We start from the raw sequence: 19,617 nt of genomic DNA, 5'->3' as shown, positions 1-19,617 counted from the left end.
ATACACCATGTTTGTATTTTCTATCGCGTGGGGGAGCTGGAGGCTTATGTCAGGGGACTTTGGGTGGAAGGTGGGATGCATTTTTGAACTGGTGGCCAAACAAACGGAGCTCACATAGACACACATTCAGACACAAAGTCCCGGCTCAGTGGCTTTGCATGAACCATTTCAGGGACAGTGGTTACTAGCGTGAACAGCTATTCACATGCTGTTTTCTCTTATATTAATTACCGTATTTTTCAGATGTATAAGGCGCATCTGACTATAAGGCACATCTTCAATGAAGTTTTCCAAATATAATTAATACAGTGGGGGCTTGGCTTACGAAATTAATTTGTTCCCAGACAGAGTGTGGGTTGTTGTGGCTCAATATTACTTCACATATAAGGTGCACCTGTGCATAAGGCGCAGTTATCTTTTGAAGAAAATCAAAGCTTTTCGGTGCACCTGCGCATAAGGCGCAGTCATTTTTTGAAGAAAATCAAAGCTTTTCGGTGCACCTTATACAATGGAAAATGCAGTACGCTAATGTCTTAGTTCTGCATCAACCACTACCGTGGACCTTCATTTGTGTTGCCATCTACTCCCATTATTATTTTTTCATTTATTTTTTATGCCTAAAGTCTAATAAAAACACTTGAGGAAAAAAATCTTGGTGAAGGTTGTGATTATTTTTGCATGAAAAGCTTAAAAAATAAATACATGAATAAATAAACACACAAACAATAAATAAATAAAAACAAATAGACAAACAGATAAATACATCCGTCCCTCCGTCCATACATACATACGTCCATGCATGCATACATACATACATACATACATACATACATACATACATACATACATACATACATGCATACATACATACATACATACATACATACATGCATGCATGCATACATACATACATACATACATACATACATACATACATACATACATACATACATACATACATACATACATACATACAGTAAATAGGTGATGCCACAGATTCCCGTTGGTCTTCTCACCTGTTCCCTTTTTGCAGACGTAGGGCAGATTGTAGTTACAGGGTACGTCGTTCCATTTGCTGTTCTCGTGAGCGATCATCACCACACAGTCCTCACCGCCCGCAAAGAAGTTATCGGGCTGGTTCGAGCGCCAGTTCTCATATTGCTGCACAGAAACGGTTTACGGACATGAGACTCATCAAAGTTGCAGATGATTTGAGGAGACCAAGTGATCTGCAATCACTACCCTGCAGCAAAGTGGTATGCATTAAGTGTTCCGGGGGGTTGTGTGGGCTAGCTCCATCTTGTTTAAATTAACAAGTCTGAAAATTAAATTAATAGGTCTATAATTGGTGATTACTTATCAGGCCATTGACTTTCATTCAAATTTTATCCCATTACATTCAAATGGACATTCTCATCGGCTTCAAATCGCCGGCAGGTGTCTTCTCTGTTTTGGTTAAACCTACCATATTTTCTAGTCTATAAGGCGCACCCAAAAGCCTTGATTTTCTTCAAAAGATGTCCCTGCGCCTTATATACAGGTGCATATTTTATATGTGAAGTCATATTGAGCCACAACAGGTCTCACAACAACTGGCAGAAGCCACCGACTCCATTTCCCCTCTGCAAAAGAAGTCGTGCATAACCCAAGCGTCTACTGTAGCGCCTTATAAGGTGGTGTACGTTATATTTGGAAAACTTTTTTAGATGGATATATTATATTGGGAAAACTTTTTAAATTCACTGACTTATAGTCCAGTGTGCCTTATATATGGAAAAGTTTGAAAATACAGCATTCATTGGAGCGTGCCTTATACTCTACTAATAGTGTGTCTTATAAAACAGAAAATACGGTCGAACTATTTCCTGCTTCCTTGTCACACAATCATGGAAATGTGGTAGTATGACTCTGATGCGAGCTATTTCTTGCATCACATTTCCAACGTTAGAACGTGGAACCCGACTAACACGAGGTCAAAAACGCGGTCAGATGAGCGGATGTAGAAAAAAAATGGATGATGTGTCCATTGACAACCAAATGCAAATTTGAACATAATCACTGAAGGGATTGTTTTCAAACCCAGATTGCACAACACAAATGCCTTCCCAATGAAACTTGAGTTGCATGATTGTGTGACAAACAGTGGAAAATAAAAGCGCTTACCAGGTCCATCTTGTCAGTCCACTGAAAGTCATCCTCCACTGTGCGATCATTTAAGCCGATCCAGGTGTTGTCATGAGTGATACCTGAGCAGGAAAAGCATAAATGTTGACCGTCGGGATTATTTATCCGCTCTTTTTTTTCTGGTGCGCTTGTCCTCATTAGCATTGTGGGTGAGTTTTCACCAAACGAGGTCGCACACGGAAAGGACACAGATTGACAAGCCACTCCATGTCAAAGCAATGAAGAAGCGTTGGAGTTAGCATGTTTTTGTAAATAGGGAATAAAACAGATGACCAGGAGAAATTCCATACAGGAATGGATAGAAAATGAAAACTAGAACCTCAGCGCTGTGAGGCAAACTTGCTATCCAACATTCCAACATACTGTTTCATCTTATTCATTAGCATTCTAATTGTATTTCATTGCCATTACCTTGGTAAATACATCTGCGCATTTTAGACTTGATAAGGCCACTTTCATCAGATTTATGACTGAAAGACTTATGAGTTTTTTATGGTGCAGCAAAACAAAATTTAAGTGGATAAACTAATATTAAATTTCAAGTCAATTTAAAATTAAATTGACTTGACAACCAAACTTTAGTCTTGCCGTAACACTGACGAATATGCCATGCTAGCAACATACCGTTTGCTAGCGTCAGCTAGTTCAGCGCGGTAATGCTACCTTCGCATAGCTTGTGTTACGATTTGGATACACGTTGTCTGACATGAATTACCATAAGAAGCCACTATGATATTTGCGCCCCAATATGAATAGCCACGCACACATCCATTTACGATCTAGTGGACCGCTTTAAATGATGCGGTAGGCTAAATTCAGCCCAGAGGTCTTGAATTGTGAGCTTGAATGCTAAGAAGCAATCAGACAACATCTCATTGTGCTCACACATTCCTCCTCTCTTCATAATCCTTCCAATATGATGAGTTTTCTTTTCTTTTTTTTTTTGTTTACGCATGAGGCGAAAATGTCAGTAGTGACGTTCCATGCGGGATGAGGGTTAATCCCATTGTGCGCCGTTCTCCACGTCGCGCTGCATCTGATTAGCGTCATCAGCGGGCGCATTAATCTTCCTAATGACGCTGAATCGACTTATTGCAGGGGTGTAGACGTCTAGGCTTGAGGCGATTATATGCTTTTTATTTTGTTGTTGTTTGTGTGCCGAACAAATAACGAGGGAGTTCGAGTGATTATGCGTGTGGGACGGTTGTTTCTGTTTTGAAACAGGAGCGAAAAAGTCAGATGGCTTTGTTTGCTCTGTAGTCAATGCGGAATGCGCTTTAGCACAAAGAAAAGTCCGCTCACCTGTTTCCAGACCGATCGCACAGACGCAAATTACACGGCGTGTCATTAACACTTTACATCAGCAGCCAAAAGGGCTGAGGGCATATCGCTTGAGTTGTTTATTGAGGAATTACTGAAGATGGGAGGATACAAAAAGCACAAGGAAGACAACAAACTATCGAAATTAAGGCAAAGTGTCAATTCAGAGAGATACGTCTGTGTAAGCTCTCAGTCGTACAGGAGTGGTCCATCGATGAGAAGGTTTCTTCAGCCGTCATCTGTACAAAAGTGAAGGTTTCGGACGTTTCGCCTCCTATCCAAGAGGCTTCGTCAGCGAACTAAAGTCTGACTGGTCGTATCGGCCCCATTTATATATCCCTAATGTCCAGACATGGTGGCGCCGGACACAGCTATGATAGGTCCCTACTCTCAGGTTGGGGGGGCAGGGGACCCCTCCCTGTGGCCCCACTGATTGTTCCTACATTCCTGACTAACGACTGGCCTATTACCCCCACTCCCCCCGGTATCACCTCATCAGCATAACGACCCTCATCAGCATTGCGAAAGTTGCCTAACCTGTTTTGCCTAAGCAGGCTATTGTATGAACGATCCAAATTGAACCTCACCCCACCAGACCGGTTTAATGAAGGATTTTGTTGTTTTATAAGAATCACTTCTTTAACCCCCTTTCAAACCATCTATGTTCTTTCGCTAAGATTTTAACCTCATTGTCGTCAAATGAGTGGTTGCTAGCTTTTTTTCTCACTCACCTCCAATGAAATCCTGCTCGGCCGGGCTGTGGATACTGGCCAGGTGGCCACTGTGTTCCCTGCAATCTTTCTCGGCGTCCTCCCACGTGTGCCGCCGGCTGAAGTAGCGGTAGCAGTGGCCGTGGAACTTTCGCCATGCGTGCTCGCAGCCTTCCGTGTCTGTCGGGCGCAAACAACGGGAGAAGGGTTGAAAGAAAATACATGCGCTGTTTGGGAAAATACGCTTATTTTGACACTAAATTTCTAACGTTGAATGATTAATTACACAGCGCTCAGGATGACCACTTGGATAAGATAAACGTGTGCGCGGCACTGTGCAAATCGGACACATGGACTCCATGCGTTATATTTTTGACCTCCCCTGCAGCTCACAGAAGGCCTCTCGGCTTTTTAGGACTGCAAATCCGAAGCGACATCAGCAAATTGGGAATTGTAAATGGGGTCTGTTCATGGTGCTGCGCTGCTCTGTATGCGTAGACATGTGGTTCGGGAAAGGTGTGGGTGGGTGAGGGATTGAAGAATATTCAAGTAGAAGCCAAATATTCAACCCCATGCAGAATTGAGACCTTGTGCGCTTGTTTTATTTATTTCTTTGTGTGTTTTTTTTACAGGTGGTCCATTTGTGGCGGCTATAAAGCCCGTGCATAGAATTACAAAACCATTTCAAAATAAACTGATATAATGATATGGTTGCACAAGTATGATTTTAAAGCAAGCAGAGAATGGTTTGAAAAACTAATCTGTCCTGTGATTGGCTAGCAACTGGTCCAGGATGTCCCCCGCCTACTGCCCAAAGACAGCTTTGATAGGTGCCAACACAGAGAGAGAGAGAGAGAGAGAGAGAGAGAGAGAGAGAGAGAGAGATTTTTATGTTCCAATGTTAATGTTGATGTTAAAATTGTTGAAAATAGAACATATTAGTTTGTTTCTACAGTACTTTACAAATAACTTGCTCTATCATTACTTGTGTATACAGTTTATGCTGTAAAATAGTTAAGTGCTTAAAAAGTTGTTTTGTAGACTTGGAATGGAATAAAATTTTGACATTGATTATGATGGGAAGTGCAGGTTCGGTTTTCAAACAGGTTTGTGGAACGGATTATGGTCGAAAACCAAGTACTATGTAACTATCATATTTTTTTTCTTTATTCCAAATTCTCCTTGTTTTAAAGGCCACTTTCCGCTTATGATACTTTGTCTCTCTCGTGGCTTGTTATGGCAGAAAATTAGACAGGCCTGAAGACTCAATACATGACATGTTTCAGCACATGACCAAATGATAGCAAGAGCACACAAATATGGCAAGAAGACAGGAAAGGAAATAGACCGTAGAAGAAAAAAAGGCAAGGAAAGAAGGAAAGGAAGATCAAGCAGCATGTTTCCTTCCCTCTCAGATCTTCGGCTTAGTCTCCACTGATTTATTCTCGCTATCGCTGACAAGAAAGCAGCCTCCGAGCTCCACATCACTTCAACATCGTCAAATATTTAGACATTATTCAACTTGTCCTTCTTTTTCTTTTTTTCTGACACACTGTGAGGAGAAGCCATCTTATAAATATTCACAAAGAATTCAAACAACCAAAAAAAAAAGATGCAAAAAAATATCAATGAGAGAAAAAGATGTAATAACCTGTAACTGCTAATATAAATAAATCCAAACTCCAATAAATAAAATCAAAATTATGACATACCCAGTATGCAGCCATGCAGATGTTTTTGATGAAGTTGACCTAATATCTGTGACGTGTTGCGTGCTATACACCAGATTGTACAGTTTGGACTTGTTTGCTGGTCTATGGCGCTAAAAAATATGGCAGTCCCATTCCCATAATTGAGATAGCACTCATCACTATCAATTTTCGTGTTCTGGCAGCATCATATTCAAGAAAATAATTTCAAATTGGTGTTTCAGAGACATTCAAATGCCTCTTGGAATGACATCTGGCAATGGCGATCACTTGGCATTAAATGTTAATCCGAGCTGTTTGCCGTCAGTTTTGTAGTCCGGGTTCTCGCCACTAAAACAAACGCATCCTTGTTAGCGTGGGGCAAACAAGCAAAGAGAGCTGAAGGGGAGGAGGAATTCAAACTTGTGTGGGAATTCTTTGTGAAGTTTAGAAGACGGGAAAACTCTTCAGACAGATTCTCCCATCATCTTAAGTGACACTCAAGGGGTGGTACAAACTCTGAAACGAGAGCGTCCCCTGTCAAATCGCCTTTTCTCCCAGACACTGAAGGATCGGTTCTCTCACCCGTTCCCCAGGCTTGTTCTAAGGTCTTGCGCCTCCCTCTGCGAAACCTTAAAGGACAACCGACGCCTTCTGACGAGTTGTGTCCATAATTTGTAAAATCACTTCAAATGACTTCGACTGAGCGTTTTTTTACAAAGATTCCACCGCATAGAGCTATATTTTACGTTTTAAGACTCACGCTGAATATTCAGGAAGTCTTGTTTTTGAGTTGGTGAGGATGCCTGACGTGACGTCACGTCTGGAACGTCCCTGACCGAGAAAGCGTCACACAACGCATTTTGGATACTTTGTTTGGTCTGAAAAGTTCGTGTTGATCCGTGTTGATGGCAAAATTAAAAGGAAAACACAGAAATAACGCGATGGTGAATTGTTGTGTGTTGCACCAAGACTACTATTTAATATTAGTTGTCACAAATTCCCAGCAGACAAATCAGCCCATTTGCAATGGAGCTTGGGCGCCATTTTGTGCATTTTCTGGGACGCTACATTGGAGTCCTGATGGCTCAAATTGATACGGAAGGACGTGATTGCAAACATTTATGCTTTCCTCTTCATAACTATTGGAATCATATTCATAACTGGATGAGTAACAAGCATCTTAACCGAATCTGAAGCCATTGTTTTGATTCTAGAGTAAGGCAAGACGTCCTGGCGTGACGTCACGAACAGGGGGGCGGGGCCTTGTGAAACTCACCATCTCCGAGGTCATTTTTTAGTAGTTTTGGGACACTTTAACTCATTTTTATTGGTGTTTTGCATTTGACTAAAAATATCAACCTGCGTGTTTTGAGTATTTAAATGCTATAAAAGGTTTTTTCTGATGTTAGTTAGGAAACAAAAAAATGGTGTCGGTTGTCCTTTAAATGGCACCTTTTGATGAAAGTCAACTGCTTCTGTATTTCGCTTGTTACATGACAGTCGCCTGCTGATTCGTGAAGGTGGCTTGGCGGCAAATGGGTTGTCTGAAAGCTGCGTTCAAAAGAACTACGGTAATTGTAAGAGTGGTAATGGTAAATTGGTTTTCGAACCAATTCTACAGCATGCAGAACGTTCCCCTTTTGGCATCTTTAAAACTTATCCTAAAACTCACTTTTAGTGTCTGGCTTTCAGACTTTCTTTTTTGATGTTTTTGCCCTTTCTATGGTCTTTGTTCTTAATTTATTGTTTTGTTGTTGTGGGTGAACATTTTTTGCTTTATGTGCAGCTACGTATTATCATTCAGCGACGATGAGCTGGAGTAAACTGTAAATAAATAAATAAATAAATACATAAATAACATTAAATTAACATTTTTGTTCCCAGAATGAATTGCACGGCACAAATACTTGCCCAATGTGCATTGCCGGTAGTTTGTGTGCGTCATACTTAACAAATTACCTTTTGACTGATTTTGCATTAGGTTTTTAACTGTATTCTTTTTGTTGTTTTGTTTTGTGTTTTTAACCAAAGGCTGTTTTGAATGAAGGTCCGTTGAATTACCTCATCAGCAAATTTCACAATATATTTATGAGGTATAGTATGGTGCACAATAAAGAGTGACATTACTGTCACGTGTGTACAACGACTTTAAATTGTTGGAGTACATAAAAGTAAAAGCGATCGAGAAATGTTGGTCATTTGGCCAATGCTTGAAGGCACGTAATCTGCCAATTTTAATCGACCGTCCGATTCATCCATTTTAATGAGGTGCAAATTGTGAATTTGTACTCACAAACCGCCATGCCACTGCACTCAGTTTGGTGCTTAATCTTTTGGAGAGGCTATTTGGTGTCTTTGATCATAAAAGGAGAAAAAAAACACACATTTGGCATCCCTTACTCAAGAAACTTTTATTTGACGAAAACTTCATTAAATGCTGTACTTTTTTTGTTCTACTCTTTTCCACCGTCTTTCAAAACGGCCCACGCGAGAAGAAAAGATGGGAATTAGCTCGCATATATTGGAAATACAGCCTAAGATTCAACACGAGTGTAGTGTGGGCGATCATTTCATTATCTTGACTGAGGGGAAACGTGACAAAAAATACAAATAAAAATCCACTTATATCATCGCCGCAATTTTTATAGATTTTAGACTCGTGTCTATTTGGGGGAACATTTGACTGATCAGAAACACTGTCACATCATGTTCGGGTTTGGGGGGGGGGGGGGGCACCCCATCCCGCATGGTCGGTTCAGGCCATGGTTGAAAATAAAATAAAAAATATGAATGTATTGAACGAGTATTTAGAATGCAACATCCACAGACAGGAGGAGAAGGCGAACCATCGAGAGCGCCGACGTTGCATTGACTCCAAACCCCAAGATTAATGAAAGACAAATCCTTTTCGCCGCCGCCTATTTTCGTTCAAAGGGAGGACGGATTCTTGTTCCATTAAGCCTCATTGTTTTCAAACAATTTGACGATCCAAAAGGGAGACGCAAAGGAATTAAAATGTAGCTTTTTTATGTTTCGGGACAGATTCAAATGTATTTGGAAGTGATTATGTGGATAGGATAGAAAAAGCGCTCACTCCAGCATGTCCGTCAACACGGGCGGGGGATATTCGATAAGTGTTTGATTATTAGTTTTCCTAAATAACTTACTCATCCATCTCCTGCTCACACATCGATGCTGCGGTGTGCTTGAGCAGTCGTACGACTCTCTCTTTCTGTCTCTCTCTGTCTTTCTGTCTCTCTCTCTCCTTCTTCTCCATCTCACCGTATCTTTCTCCCCCTCTCTCTCCCCCCTCCCCCCCCCCCTCTCTCTCTCTCTCTCTTTTCCCCCACCCATCTCATTCCTATCTTTCTCTCTGTCACTCTTTTTCTCTCTCCTTCTCCCCCTATCTTCCTTATCTCTTTTTTTCTGTGTGTGTGTCTCTCCCCCTGTCCCTCTCCTTCTCCCCTCATCTTCCTATCTCTCTATCTCTGACTCTCCTTCTCCCTCTCTCTCTCTCTCTCTCTCTCTCTCTCTCTCTCTCTCCTTCTCCCCATCTCCCCTCTATAATTCTCTCTCTCTCTCTGTCTCTCTCTCCCCTTCTTCCCCCATGTCCCCTCTATCTTCCTATCTCTCTGTCTCTCTTTCTGTCTCTCTGTCTGTCTTTCTCTCCCTCCTTCTGCCATCTCCCCCTATCTCCCTCTCTCTGTGTCTCTCTCATTCTCCACCCATCTCCCCCGATCTTCCTATCTCTCTTTTTCTCTCTCTCTGTGTGTGTCTCTCTCTCCTTCTCCCCCCATTCCCCCTCTCTCTTTCATGCGCCCTGTAATTTGCAAACATGAAAAGCTAGCCGCCCACTGTAATAGCCACTCTTCCTCAAAGGTTTCAGAAATGGCATACTCAAGCTTCGGAAAAGTCTAAAACGGCACCTACGAGTAATATTCTGTGTTTTGCCCTTATTATGGACTGTCGGCATAGTTTTACTTCACCTGACTGGGTTTCTCATTGGCCTGTCAATATCATTTTGACAATTAGCGTATTTATTTGTTCTCGATGGCCTGAATCTGGGCTGCATTGATGGGCGGGAAGAAAAAACTAAGTGCAGCTTTGCGCGCCTGAAATGTAAATTTCTCCACTGCGAGACTAATAAAGGCAAATCCAATCCAATCCAAATTGGGTTCCCCCAAATCTTTGCTTTGGGGACACAGCAGTAAAGCCCAAATGAATAAACAAATGTAAGAAATTGCCCAGTTGTCATTGTTACCTTTCTCGCATTTGGCGCCGCTGTAGCTGGGCAGACACAGACAAACAAAAGAGTTGATCTCGTCAATGCAAGTTCCTCCATTGCGGCAGGGGTTGGACTGGCAGTCATCAACATCTGGAGGATAGACAGAGAGAGAGTGAGAGAAGCAGGTCAAGTTAAGGTGAAGTAACAAGGTGCATACTAATACGCCAGCACAATCCTGCCAATAGATGTGGGGTGGGCGGGGGGGGGGGGCAACAACAAAACCTTGAGATCATGTGTACAAAAGATTAGGAAAAGTGCACCTGAAAGGAACAACTTCTAATTAAAGCCAATTGATTGCATGTCATCGGGAATGCACTGAAGCGCATCATGTTCATTGCAAGAGCAAAGGGAAGAGAAGGCAATGCGAGTACAAGTGGAATCTCACCCATTCCATCATTCGGGCTATATTTGGAGGTGGCATTGTACAGAGAAAGCCAAAGAAAAAGCTAAATCGCCCCAATTAAAGGAAAAAACAAATCACATGCAGTTTTCAATGACTGCAACGGACGCACAGCCTTTGCTACTGAGTTAACCATGAAAATATTTTTCTGTGTTTGCTGCTGAGGCGTCCTGCTCAAAGCTGTCTATGCTGCGAGAGGCGTATTGGGGCAGACCCCAACATCTTATCAACACTGCGCCATAAACATTGAGCATTGGTGGTTTAGTGGGAGAATTCTGGCCTGCCATGCGGGAACCCGGAGTTCAATTCGCCTGCCAATACAACGCAGGGTGCTCGGTCAGCAAAAAACTACTGTTATTGGTAAGTACATGCATTGTTGGTTCAGTGGGAGAATTCTCACCTGCCACGCGGGAGGCCCGGGTTCGATTCCCGGCCAATGCAATAGACCTTTTCTTCCGCGTTCATGCAACGAAACAAAAATCCAATACAACGCAGGGTGCTCGGTGAACAAAAAACTACTGTTATTTGTAACGACATGCATTGGTGGTTCAGTGGGAGAATTCTCGCCTGCCACGCGGGAGGCCCGGGTTCGATTCCTGGCCAATGCAGTAGAACTTGACTTCTGCGTTCTTGCAACGGAACAAAAATCCAATACAACGCAGGGTGCTCGGTGAACAAATAACTACTGTTCTTTTAGTACTACATGCATTAGTGGTTCAGTGGGAGGATTCTCACCTGCCACGCGGGAGGCCCGGATTCAATTCCCGGCCAATGCAGTGGAACTTTACTTCTGCGTTCTTGCAAGGAAAGAAAATCCAATGCAATGCAGGGTGTTCGGTGAGCAAAAAACTACTGTTATTTGTAACTACATCCATTGGTGGTTCAGTGGGAGAATTCTCGCCTGCCACACGGGAGGCCCGGGTTCGATTCCCGGCCAATGCAATAGACCTTTTCTTCCGCGTTCTTGCAACGAAACAAATATCTAATGCAATGCAGGGTGCTCGGTGAGCAAAAAACTACTGTTCTTTCTACCTACATGCATTGGTGGTTCAGTGGGAGAATTCTCGCCTGCCACGCGGGAGGCCCGGGTTCGATTTCCGGCCAATGCAGTAGAACTTTACTTCTGCGTTCTTGCAACGGAACAAAAATCCAATACAACGCAGGGTGCTCGGTGAGCAAAAAACTACTGTTATTGGTAAGTACATGCATTGTTGGTTCAGTGGGAGAATTCTCACCTGCCACGCGGGAGGCCCGGGTTCGATTCCCGGCCAATGCAATAGACCTTTTCTTCCGCGTTCATGCAACGAAACAAAAATCCAATACAACGCAGGGTGCTCGGTGAACAAAAAACTACTGTTATTTGTAACGACATGCATTGGTGGTTCAGTGGGAGAATTCTCGCCTGCCACGCGGGAGGCCCGGGTTCGATTCCTGGCCAATGCAGTAGAACTTGACTTCTGCGTTCTTGCAACGGAACAAAAATCCAATACAACGCAGGGTGCTCGGTGAACAAATAACTACTGTTCTTTTAGTACTACATGCATTAGTGGTTCAGTGGGAGGATTCTCACCTGCCACGCGGGAGGCCCGGATTCAATTCCCGGCCAATGCAGTGGAACTTTACTTCTGCGTTCTTGCAAGGAAAGAAAATCCAATGCAATGCAGGGTGTTCGGTGAGCAAAAAACTACTGTTATTTGTAACTACATCCATTGGTGGTTCAGTGGGAGAATTCTCGCCTGCCACACGGGAGGCCCGGGTTCGATTCCCGGCCAATGCAATAGACCTTTTCTTCCGCGTTCTTGCAACGAAACAAATATCTAATGCAATGCAGGGTGCTCGGTGAGCAAAAAACTACTGTTCTTTCTACCTACATGCATTGGTGGTTCAGTGGGAGAATTCTCGCCTGCCACGCGGGAGGCCCGGGTTCGATTTCCGGCCAATGCAGTAGAACTTTTCTTCCGCGTTCTTGCAACGAAACAAAAATCCAATGCAATGCAGGGTGCTCGGTGAGCAAAAAACTACTGTTATTTGCAACTACATGCATTGGTGGTTCAGTGGGAGAATTCTCGCCTGCCACGCGGGAGGCCCGGGTTCGATTTCCGGCCAATGCAGTAGGACTTTACTTCTGCGTTCTTGCACCGGAACAAAAATCCAATACAACGCAGGGTGCTCGGTGAGCAAAAAACTACTGTTATTTGCAACTACGTGCATTGGTGGTTCAGTGGGAGAATTCTCGCCTGCCACGCGGGAGGCCCGCGTTCGATTCCCGGCCAATGCAATAGACCTTTTCTTCCGCGTTCTTGCAACGAAACAAAAATCCAATGCAATGCAGGGTGCTCGGTGAGCAAAAAACTACTGTTATTTGCAATTACGTGCATTGGTGGTTCAGTGGGAGAATTCTCGCCTGCCACGCGGGAGGCCCGGGTTCGATTCCCGGCCAATGCAGTAGAACTTTACTTCTGCGTTCTTGCAACGGAACAAAAATCCAATACAACGCAGGGTGCTCGGTGAGCAAAAAACTACTGTTATGTGCAACTACATGCATTGGTGGTTCAGTGGGAGAATTCTCGCCTGCCACGCGGGAGGCCTGGGTTAGATTCCCGGCCAATGCAATAGACCTTTTCTTCCGCGTTCTTGCAACGAAACAAAAATCCAATGCAATGCAGGGTGCTCGGTGAACAAAAAACTACTGTTATTTGAAACTACATGCATTGGTTGTTCAGTGGGAGAATTCTCGCCTGCCACGCGGGAGGCCCGGCTTCGATTCCCGGCCAATGCAATAGACATTTTCTTCCGCGTTCTTGCAACGAAACAAAAATCCAATACAACGCAGGGTGCTCGGTGAGCAAAAAACTACTGTTCTTTTATTATTACATGCATTGGTGGTTCAGTGGGAGAATTCTCGCCTGCCACGCGGGAGGCCCGGGTTCGATTCCCGGCCAATGCAGTAGAACTTTACTTCTGCGTTCTTGCAACGGAACAAAAATCCAATACAACGCAGGGTGCTCGGTGAGCAAAAAACTACTGTTATTTGCAACTACATGCATTGGTGGTTCAGTGGGAGAATTCTCGCCTGCCACGCGGGAGGCCCGGGTTCGATTCCCGGCCAATGCAGTAGAACTTTACTTCTGCGTTCTTGCAACGGAACAAGAATCCAATACAACGCAGGGTGCTCGGTGAGCAAAAAACTACTGTTATGTGGAACTACATGCATTGGTGGTTCAGTGGGAGAATTCTCGCCTGCCACGCGGGAGGCCCGGGTTCGATTCCCGGCCAATGCAATAGACCTTTTCTTCCGCGTTCTTGCAACGAAACAAAAATCCAATGCAATGCAGGGTGCTCGGTGAACAAATAACTACTGTTCTGTCATTACTACATGCATTGGTGGTTCAGTGGGAGAATTCTCGCCTGCCACGCGGGAGGCCCGGGTTCGATTTCCGGCCAATGCAGTAGAACTTTACTTCTGCGTTCTTGCACCGGAACAAAAATCCAATACAACGCAGGGTGCTCGGTGAGCAAAAAACTACTGTTATTTGCAACTACGTGCATTGGTGGTTCAGTGGGAGAATTCTCGCCTGCCACGCGGGAGGCCCGGGTTCGATTCCCGGCCAATGCAGTAGAACTTCACTTCTGCGTTCTTGCAACGGAACAAAAATCCAATACAACGCAGGGTGCTCGGTGAGCAAAAAACTACTGTTATGTGCAACTACATGCATTGGTGGTTCAGTGGGAGAATTCTCGCCTGCCACGCGGGAGGCCCGGGTTCGATTCCCGGCCAATGCAATAGACATTTTCTTCCGCGTTCTTGCAACGAAACAAAAATCCAATACAACGCAGGGTGCTCGGTGAGCAAAAAACTACTGTTCTTTTATTACTACATGCATTGGTGGTTCAGTGGGAGTATTCTCGCCTGCCACGCGGGAGGCCCGCGTTCGATTCCCGGCCAATGCAGTGGAACTTTACTTCTGCGTTCTTGCAAGGAAAGAAAATCCAATGCAATGCAGGGTGCTCGGTGAGCAAAAAACTACTGTTATTTGTAACTACATCCATTGGTGGTTCAGTGGGAGAATTCTCGCCTGCCACGCGGGAGGCCCGGGTTCGATTCCCGGCCAATGCAATAGACATTTTCTTCTGCGTTCTTGCACCGGAACAAAAATCCAATACAACGCAGGGTGCTCGGTGAGCAAAAAACTACTGTTATTTGCAACTACATGCATTGGTGGTTCAGTGGGAGAATTCTCGCCTGCCACGCGGGAGGCCTGGGTTCGATTCCTGGCCAATGTAGTAGAACTTTACTTCTGCGTTCTTGCAACGGAACAAAAATCCAATGCAACGCAGGGTGCTCGGTGAGCAAAAAACTACTGTTATTTGCAACTACGTGCATTGGTGGTTCAGTGGGAGAATTCTCGCCTGCCACGCGGGAGGCCCGGGTTCGATTCCCGGCCAATGCAGTAGACCTTTTCTTCCGCGTTCTTGCAACGAAACAAAAATCCAATACAATGCAGGGTGCTCGGTGAGCAAAAAACTACTGTTATTTGTAACTACATCCATTGGTGGTTCAGTGGGAGAATTCTCGCCTGCCACGCGGGAGGCCCGGGTTCGATTCCCGGCCAATGCAATAGACCTTTTCTTCCGCGTTCTTGCAACGAAACAAAAATCCAATGCAATGCAGGGTGCTCGGTGAGCAAAAAACTACTGTTATTTGCAATTACGTGCATTGGTGGTTCAGTGGGAGAATTCTCGCCTGCCACGCGGGAGGCCTGGGTTCGATTCCCGGCCAATGCAATAGACCTTTTCTTCCGCGTTCTTGCAACGAAACAAAAATCCAATGCAATGCAGGGTGCTCGGTGAACAAAAAACTACTGTTATTTGAAACTACATGCATTGGTTGTTCAGTGGGAGAATTCTCGCCTGCCACGCGGGAGTCCCGGGTTCGATTCCCGGCCAATGCAGTAGAACTTCACTTCTGCGTTCTTGCAACGGAACAAAAATCCAATACAACGCAGGGTGCTCGGTGAGCAAAAAACTACTGTTATGTGCAACTACATGCATTGGTGGTTCAGTGGGAGAATTCTCGCCTGCCACGCGGGAGGCCTGGGTTCGATTCCCGGCCAATGCAATAGACCTTTTCTTCCGCGTTCTTGCAACGAAACAAAAATCCAATGCAACGCAGGGTGCTCGGTGAACAAAAAACTACTGTTATTTGAAACTACATGCATTGGTTGTTCAGTGGGAGAATTCTCGCCTGCCACGCGGGAGGCCCGGGTTCGATTCCCGGCCAATGCAATAGACATTTTCTTCCGCGTTCTTGCAACGAAACAAAAATCCAATACAACGCAGGGTGCTCGGTGAGCAAAAAACTACTGTTCTTTTATTACTACATGCATTGGTGGTTCAGTGGGAGTATTCTCGCCTGCCACGCGGGAGGCCCGCGTTCGATTCCCGGCCAATGCAGTAGAACTTTACTTCTGCGTTCTTGCAACGGAACAAAAATCCAATACAACGCAGGGTGCTCGGTGAGCAAAAAACTACTGTTATTTGCAACTACATGCATTGGTGGTTCAGTGGGAGAATTCTCGCCTGCCACGCGGGAGGCCCGGGTTCGATTCCCGGCCAATGCAGTAGAACTTTACTTCTGCGTTCTTGCAACGGAACAAGAATCCAATACAACGCAGGGTGCTCGGTGAGCAAAAAACTACTGTTATGTGGAACTACATGCATTGGTGGTTCAGTGGGAGAATTCTCGCCTGCCACGCGGGAGGCCCGGGTTCGATTCCCGGCCAATGCAATAGACCTTTTCTTCCGCGTTCTTGCAACGAAACAAAAATCCAATGCAATGCAGGGTGCTCGGTGAACAAATAACTACTGTTCTGTCATTACTACATGCATTGGTGGTTCAGTGGGAGAATTCTCGCCTGCCACGCGGGAGGCCCGGGTTCGATTCCCGGCCAATGCAGTAGAACTTTACTTCTGCGTTCTTGCAAGGAAAGAAAATCCAATGCAATGCAGGGTGCTCGGTGAACAAATAACTACTGTTCTGTCATTACTACATGCATTGGTGGTTCAGTGGGAGAATTCTCGCCTGCCACGCGGGAGGCCCGGGTTCGATTCCCGGCCAATGCAGTAGAACTTCACTTCTGCGTTCTTGCAACGGAACAAAAATCCAATACAACGCAGGGTGCTCGGTGAGCAAAAAACTACTGTTATGTGCAACTACATGCATTGGTGGTTCAGTGGGAGAATTCTCGCCTGCCACGCGGGAGGCCTGGGTTCGATTCCCGGCCAATGCAATAGACCTTTTCTTCCGCGTTCTTGCAACGAAACAAAAATCCAATGCAATGCAGGGTGCTCGGTGAACAAAAAACTACTGTTATTTGAAACTACATGCATTGGTTGTTCAGTGGGAGAATTCTCGCCTGCCACGCGGGAGGCCCGGCTTCGATTCCCGGCCAATGCAATAGACCTTTTCTTCCGAGTTCTTGCAACGAAACAAAAATCCAATGCAATGCAGGGTGCTCGGTGAACAAATAACTACTGTTCTGTCATTACTACATGCATTGGTGGTTCAGTGGGAGAATTCTCGCCTGCCACGCGGGAGGCCCGGGTTAGAATCCCGGCCAATGCAATAGACCTTTTCTTCCGCGTTCTTGCAACGAAACAAAAATCCAATACAACGCAGGGTGCTCGGTGAGCAAAAAACTACTGTTCTTTTATTATTACATGCATTGGTGGTTCAGTGGGAGAATTCTCGCCTGCCACGCGGGAGGCCCGGGTTCGATTTCCGGCCAATGCAGTAGAACTTTACTTCTGCGTTCTTGCAACGGAACAAAAATCCAATACAACGCAGGGTGCTCGGTGAGCAAAAAACTACTGTTATTTGCAACTACATGCATTGGTGGTTCAGTGGGAGAATTCTCGCCTGCCACGCGGGAGGCCCGGGTTCGATTCCCGGCCAATGCAGTAGAACTTTACTTCTGCGTTCTTGCAACGGAACAAGAATCCAATACAACGCAGGGTGCTCGGTGAGCAAAAAACTACTGTTATTTGCAACTACATGCATTGGTGGTTCAGTGGGAGAATTCTCGCCTGCCACGCGGGAGGCCCGGGTTCGATTCCCGGCCAATGCAATAGACCTTTTCTTCCGCGTTCTTGCAACGAAACAAAAATCCAATGCAATGCAGGGTGCTCGGTGAACAAATAACTACTGTTCTGTCATTACTACATGCATTGGTGGTTCAGTGGGAGAATTCTCGCCTGCCACGCGGGAGGCCCGGGTTCGATTTCCGGCCAATGCAGTAGAACTTTACTTCTGCGTTCTTGCACCGGAACAAAAATCCAATACAACGCAGGGTGCTCGGTGAGCAAAAAACTACTGTTATTTGCAACTACGTGCATTGGTGGTTCAGTGGGAGAATTCTCGCCTGCCACGCGGGAGGCCCGGATTCAATTCCCGGCCAATGCAGTGGAACTTTACTTCTGCGTTCTTGCAAGGAAAGAAAATCCAATGCAATGCAGGGTGTTCGGTGAGCAAAAAACTACTGTTATTTGTAACTACATCCATTGGTGGTTCAGTGGGAGAATTCTCGCCTGCCACGCGGGAGGCCCGGGTTCGATTCCCGGCCAATGCAATAGACCTTTTCTTCCGCGTTCTTGCAACGAAACAAAAATCCAATGCAACGCAGGGTGCTCGGTGAGCAAAAAACTACTGTTATTTGCAACTACATGCATTGGTGGTTCAGTGGGAGAATTCTCGCCTGCCACGCGGGAGGCCCGGGTTCGATTCCCGGCCAATGCAATAGACATTTTCTTCTGCGTTCTTGCACCGGAACAAAAATCCAATACAACGCAGGGTGCTCGGTGAGCAAAAAACTACTGTTATTTGCAACTACATGCATTGGTGGTTCAGTGGGAGAATTCTCGCCTGCCACGCGGGAGGCCTGGGTTCGATTCCTGGCCAATGTGGTAGAACTTTACTTCTGCGTTCTTGCAACGGAACAAAAATCCAATGCAACGCAGGGTGCTCGGTGAGCAAAAAACTACTGTTATTTGCAACTACGTGCATTGGTGGTTCAGTGGGAGAATTCTCGCCTGCCATGCGGGAGGCCCGGGTTCGATTCCCGGCCAATGCAGTAGACCTTTTCTTCCGCGTTCTTGCAACGAAACAAAAATCCAATACAATGCAGGGTGCTCGGTGAGCAAAAAACTACTGTTATTTGTAACTACATCCATTGGTGGTTCAGTGGGAGAATTCTCGCCTGCCACGCGGGAGGCCCGGGTTCGATTCCCGGCCAATGCAATAGACCTTTTCTTCCGCGTTCTTGCAACGAAACAAAAATCCAATGCAATGCAGGGTGCTCGGTGAACAAATAACTACTGTTCTGTCATTACTACATGCATTGGTGGTTCAGTGGGAGAATTCTCGCCTGCCACGCGGGAGGCCCGGGTTCGATTTCCGGCCAATGCAGTAGAACTTTACTTCTGCGTTCTTGCAACGGAACAAAAATCCAATACAACGCAGGGTGCTCGGTGAGCAAAAAACTACTGTTATGTGCAACTACGTGCATTGGGGGTTCAGTGGGAGAATTCTCGCCTGCCACGCGGGAGGCCCGGGTTTGATTCCCGGCCAATGCAATAGACCTTTTCTTCCGCGTTCTTGCAACGAAACAAAAATCCAATGCAATGCAGGGTGCTCGGTGAGCAAAAAACTACTGTTATTTGCAATTACGTGCATTGGTGGTTCAGTGGGAGAATTCTCGCCTGCCACGCGGGAGGCCCGGGTTCGATTCCCGGCCAATGCAGTAGAACTTTACTTCTGCGTTCTTGCAACGGAACAAAAATCCAATACAACGCAGGGTGCTCGGTGAGCAAAAAACTACTGTTATGTGCAACTACATGCATTGGTGGTTCAGTGGGAGAATTCTCGCCTGCCACGCGGGAGGCCCGGGTTCGATTCCCGGCCAATGCAATAGACCTTTTCTTCCGCGTTCTTGCAACGAAACAAAAATCCAATGCAATGCAGGGTGCTCG

General features: G+C 45.4%; 1 protein-coding gene and 32 non-coding genes across 34 annotated transcripts in view; 32 read left to right on the top strand and 1 right to left on the bottom strand.

Annotated features, from left to right (window-relative positions):
- ncanb (neurocan b) overlaps positions 1-19,617 on the bottom strand; it is a 138,434-nt gene that overhangs the window by 12,590 nt on the left and 106,227 nt on the right. For both annotated transcript variants that reach the window (XM_089001105.1, XM_089001106.1), the window contains 4 exons: positions 10,167-10,280; positions 4,236-4,394; positions 2,164-2,246; positions 1,017-1,161 (listed from right to left, as the gene is read on the bottom strand). In XM_089001105.1, coding sequence (XP_088857231.1) covers positions 1,017-1,161; positions 2,164-2,246; positions 4,236-4,394; positions 10,167-10,280 — 501 coding nt within the window. The remainder of the gene's footprint in view (positions 1-1,016; positions 1,162-2,163; positions 2,247-4,235; positions 4,395-10,166; positions 10,281-19,617) is intronic.
- Positions 11,128-11,198, top strand: trnag-gcc (transfer RNA glycine (anticodon GCC)). Its single transcript has one exon. It is a non-coding gene; the product is annotated as a tRNA-Gly (tRNA).
- Positions 11,629-11,699, top strand: trnag-gcc (transfer RNA glycine (anticodon GCC)). Its single transcript has one exon. It is a non-coding gene; the product is annotated as a tRNA-Gly (tRNA).
- Positions 11,963-12,033, top strand: trnag-gcc (transfer RNA glycine (anticodon GCC)). Its single transcript has one exon. It is a non-coding gene; the product is annotated as a tRNA-Gly (tRNA).
- On the top strand, positions 12,464-12,534 carry trnag-gcc (transfer RNA glycine (anticodon GCC)). The gene has a single exon. It is a non-coding gene; the product is annotated as a tRNA-Gly (tRNA).
- Positions 12,631-12,701, top strand: trnag-gcc (transfer RNA glycine (anticodon GCC)). Its single transcript has one exon. It is a non-coding gene; the product is annotated as a tRNA-Gly (tRNA).
- Positions 12,965-13,035, top strand: trnag-gcc (transfer RNA glycine (anticodon GCC)). Its single transcript has one exon. It is a non-coding gene; the product is annotated as a tRNA-Gly (tRNA).
- trnag-gcc (transfer RNA glycine (anticodon GCC)) lies at positions 13,132-13,202 on the top strand. Its single transcript has one exon. It is a non-coding gene; the product is annotated as a tRNA-Gly (tRNA).
- On the top strand, positions 13,467-13,537 carry trnag-gcc (transfer RNA glycine (anticodon GCC)). Its single transcript has one exon. It is a non-coding gene; the product is annotated as a tRNA-Gly (tRNA).
- Positions 13,634-13,704, top strand: trnag-gcc (transfer RNA glycine (anticodon GCC)). Its single transcript has one exon. It is a non-coding gene; the product is annotated as a tRNA-Gly (tRNA).
- On the top strand, positions 13,801-13,871 carry trnag-gcc (transfer RNA glycine (anticodon GCC)). The gene has a single exon. It is a non-coding gene; the product is annotated as a tRNA-Gly (tRNA).
- On the top strand, positions 13,969-14,039 carry trnag-gcc (transfer RNA glycine (anticodon GCC)). The gene has a single exon. It is a non-coding gene; the product is annotated as a tRNA-Gly (tRNA).
- On the top strand, positions 14,136-14,206 carry trnag-gcc (transfer RNA glycine (anticodon GCC)). The gene has a single exon. It is a non-coding gene; the product is annotated as a tRNA-Gly (tRNA).
- Positions 14,303-14,373, top strand: trnag-gcc (transfer RNA glycine (anticodon GCC)). Its single transcript has one exon. It is a non-coding gene; the product is annotated as a tRNA-Gly (tRNA).
- Positions 14,971-15,041, top strand: trnag-gcc (transfer RNA glycine (anticodon GCC)). Its single transcript has one exon. It is a non-coding gene; the product is annotated as a tRNA-Gly (tRNA).
- On the top strand, positions 15,305-15,375 carry trnag-gcc (transfer RNA glycine (anticodon GCC)). The gene has a single exon. It is a non-coding gene; the product is annotated as a tRNA-Gly (tRNA).
- Positions 15,639-15,709, top strand: trnag-gcc (transfer RNA glycine (anticodon GCC)). Its single transcript has one exon. It is a non-coding gene; the product is annotated as a tRNA-Gly (tRNA).
- trnag-gcc (transfer RNA glycine (anticodon GCC)) lies at positions 15,806-15,876 on the top strand. The gene has a single exon. It is a non-coding gene; the product is annotated as a tRNA-Gly (tRNA).
- trnag-gcc (transfer RNA glycine (anticodon GCC)) lies at positions 16,141-16,211 on the top strand. Its single transcript has one exon. It is a non-coding gene; the product is annotated as a tRNA-Gly (tRNA).
- On the top strand, positions 16,308-16,378 carry trnag-gcc (transfer RNA glycine (anticodon GCC)). Its single transcript has one exon. It is a non-coding gene; the product is annotated as a tRNA-Gly (tRNA).
- On the top strand, positions 16,476-16,546 carry trnag-gcc (transfer RNA glycine (anticodon GCC)). Its single transcript has one exon. It is a non-coding gene; the product is annotated as a tRNA-Gly (tRNA).
- trnag-gcc (transfer RNA glycine (anticodon GCC)) lies at positions 16,643-16,713 on the top strand. The gene has a single exon. It is a non-coding gene; the product is annotated as a tRNA-Gly (tRNA).
- On the top strand, positions 16,810-16,880 carry trnag-gcc (transfer RNA glycine (anticodon GCC)). The gene has a single exon. It is a non-coding gene; the product is annotated as a tRNA-Gly (tRNA).
- trnag-gcc (transfer RNA glycine (anticodon GCC)) lies at positions 17,145-17,215 on the top strand. Its single transcript has one exon. It is a non-coding gene; the product is annotated as a tRNA-Gly (tRNA).
- trnag-gcc (transfer RNA glycine (anticodon GCC)) lies at positions 17,313-17,383 on the top strand. Its single transcript has one exon. It is a non-coding gene; the product is annotated as a tRNA-Gly (tRNA).
- trnag-gcc (transfer RNA glycine (anticodon GCC)) lies at positions 17,480-17,550 on the top strand. The gene has a single exon. It is a non-coding gene; the product is annotated as a tRNA-Gly (tRNA).
- On the top strand, positions 17,647-17,717 carry trnag-gcc (transfer RNA glycine (anticodon GCC)). Its single transcript has one exon. It is a non-coding gene; the product is annotated as a tRNA-Gly (tRNA).
- On the top strand, positions 17,815-17,885 carry trnag-gcc (transfer RNA glycine (anticodon GCC)). Its single transcript has one exon. It is a non-coding gene; the product is annotated as a tRNA-Gly (tRNA).
- Positions 18,315-18,385, top strand: trnag-gcc (transfer RNA glycine (anticodon GCC)). The gene has a single exon. It is a non-coding gene; the product is annotated as a tRNA-Gly (tRNA).
- On the top strand, positions 18,649-18,719 carry trnag-gcc (transfer RNA glycine (anticodon GCC)). Its single transcript has one exon. It is a non-coding gene; the product is annotated as a tRNA-Gly (tRNA).
- trnag-gcc (transfer RNA glycine (anticodon GCC)) lies at positions 18,984-19,054 on the top strand. The gene has a single exon. It is a non-coding gene; the product is annotated as a tRNA-Gly (tRNA).
- trnag-gcc (transfer RNA glycine (anticodon GCC)) lies at positions 19,318-19,388 on the top strand. Its single transcript has one exon. It is a non-coding gene; the product is annotated as a tRNA-Gly (tRNA).
- Positions 19,485-19,555, top strand: trnag-gcc (transfer RNA glycine (anticodon GCC)). Its single transcript has one exon. It is a non-coding gene; the product is annotated as a tRNA-Gly (tRNA).

This window comes from Hippocampus bargibanti, linkage group LG07 (genome assembly GCF_051943395.1).
Source record: "Hippocampus bargibanti isolate YZ-2025 linkage group LG07, ASM5194339v1, whole genome shotgun sequence".
Classification (NCBI taxonomy): Eukaryota; Metazoa; Chordata; class Actinopteri; order Syngnathiformes; family Syngnathidae; genus Hippocampus; species Hippocampus bargibanti.
Note: the sequence above shows the minus strand (reverse complement) of the source record. Positions and strands in the feature narration are given on the sequence as shown.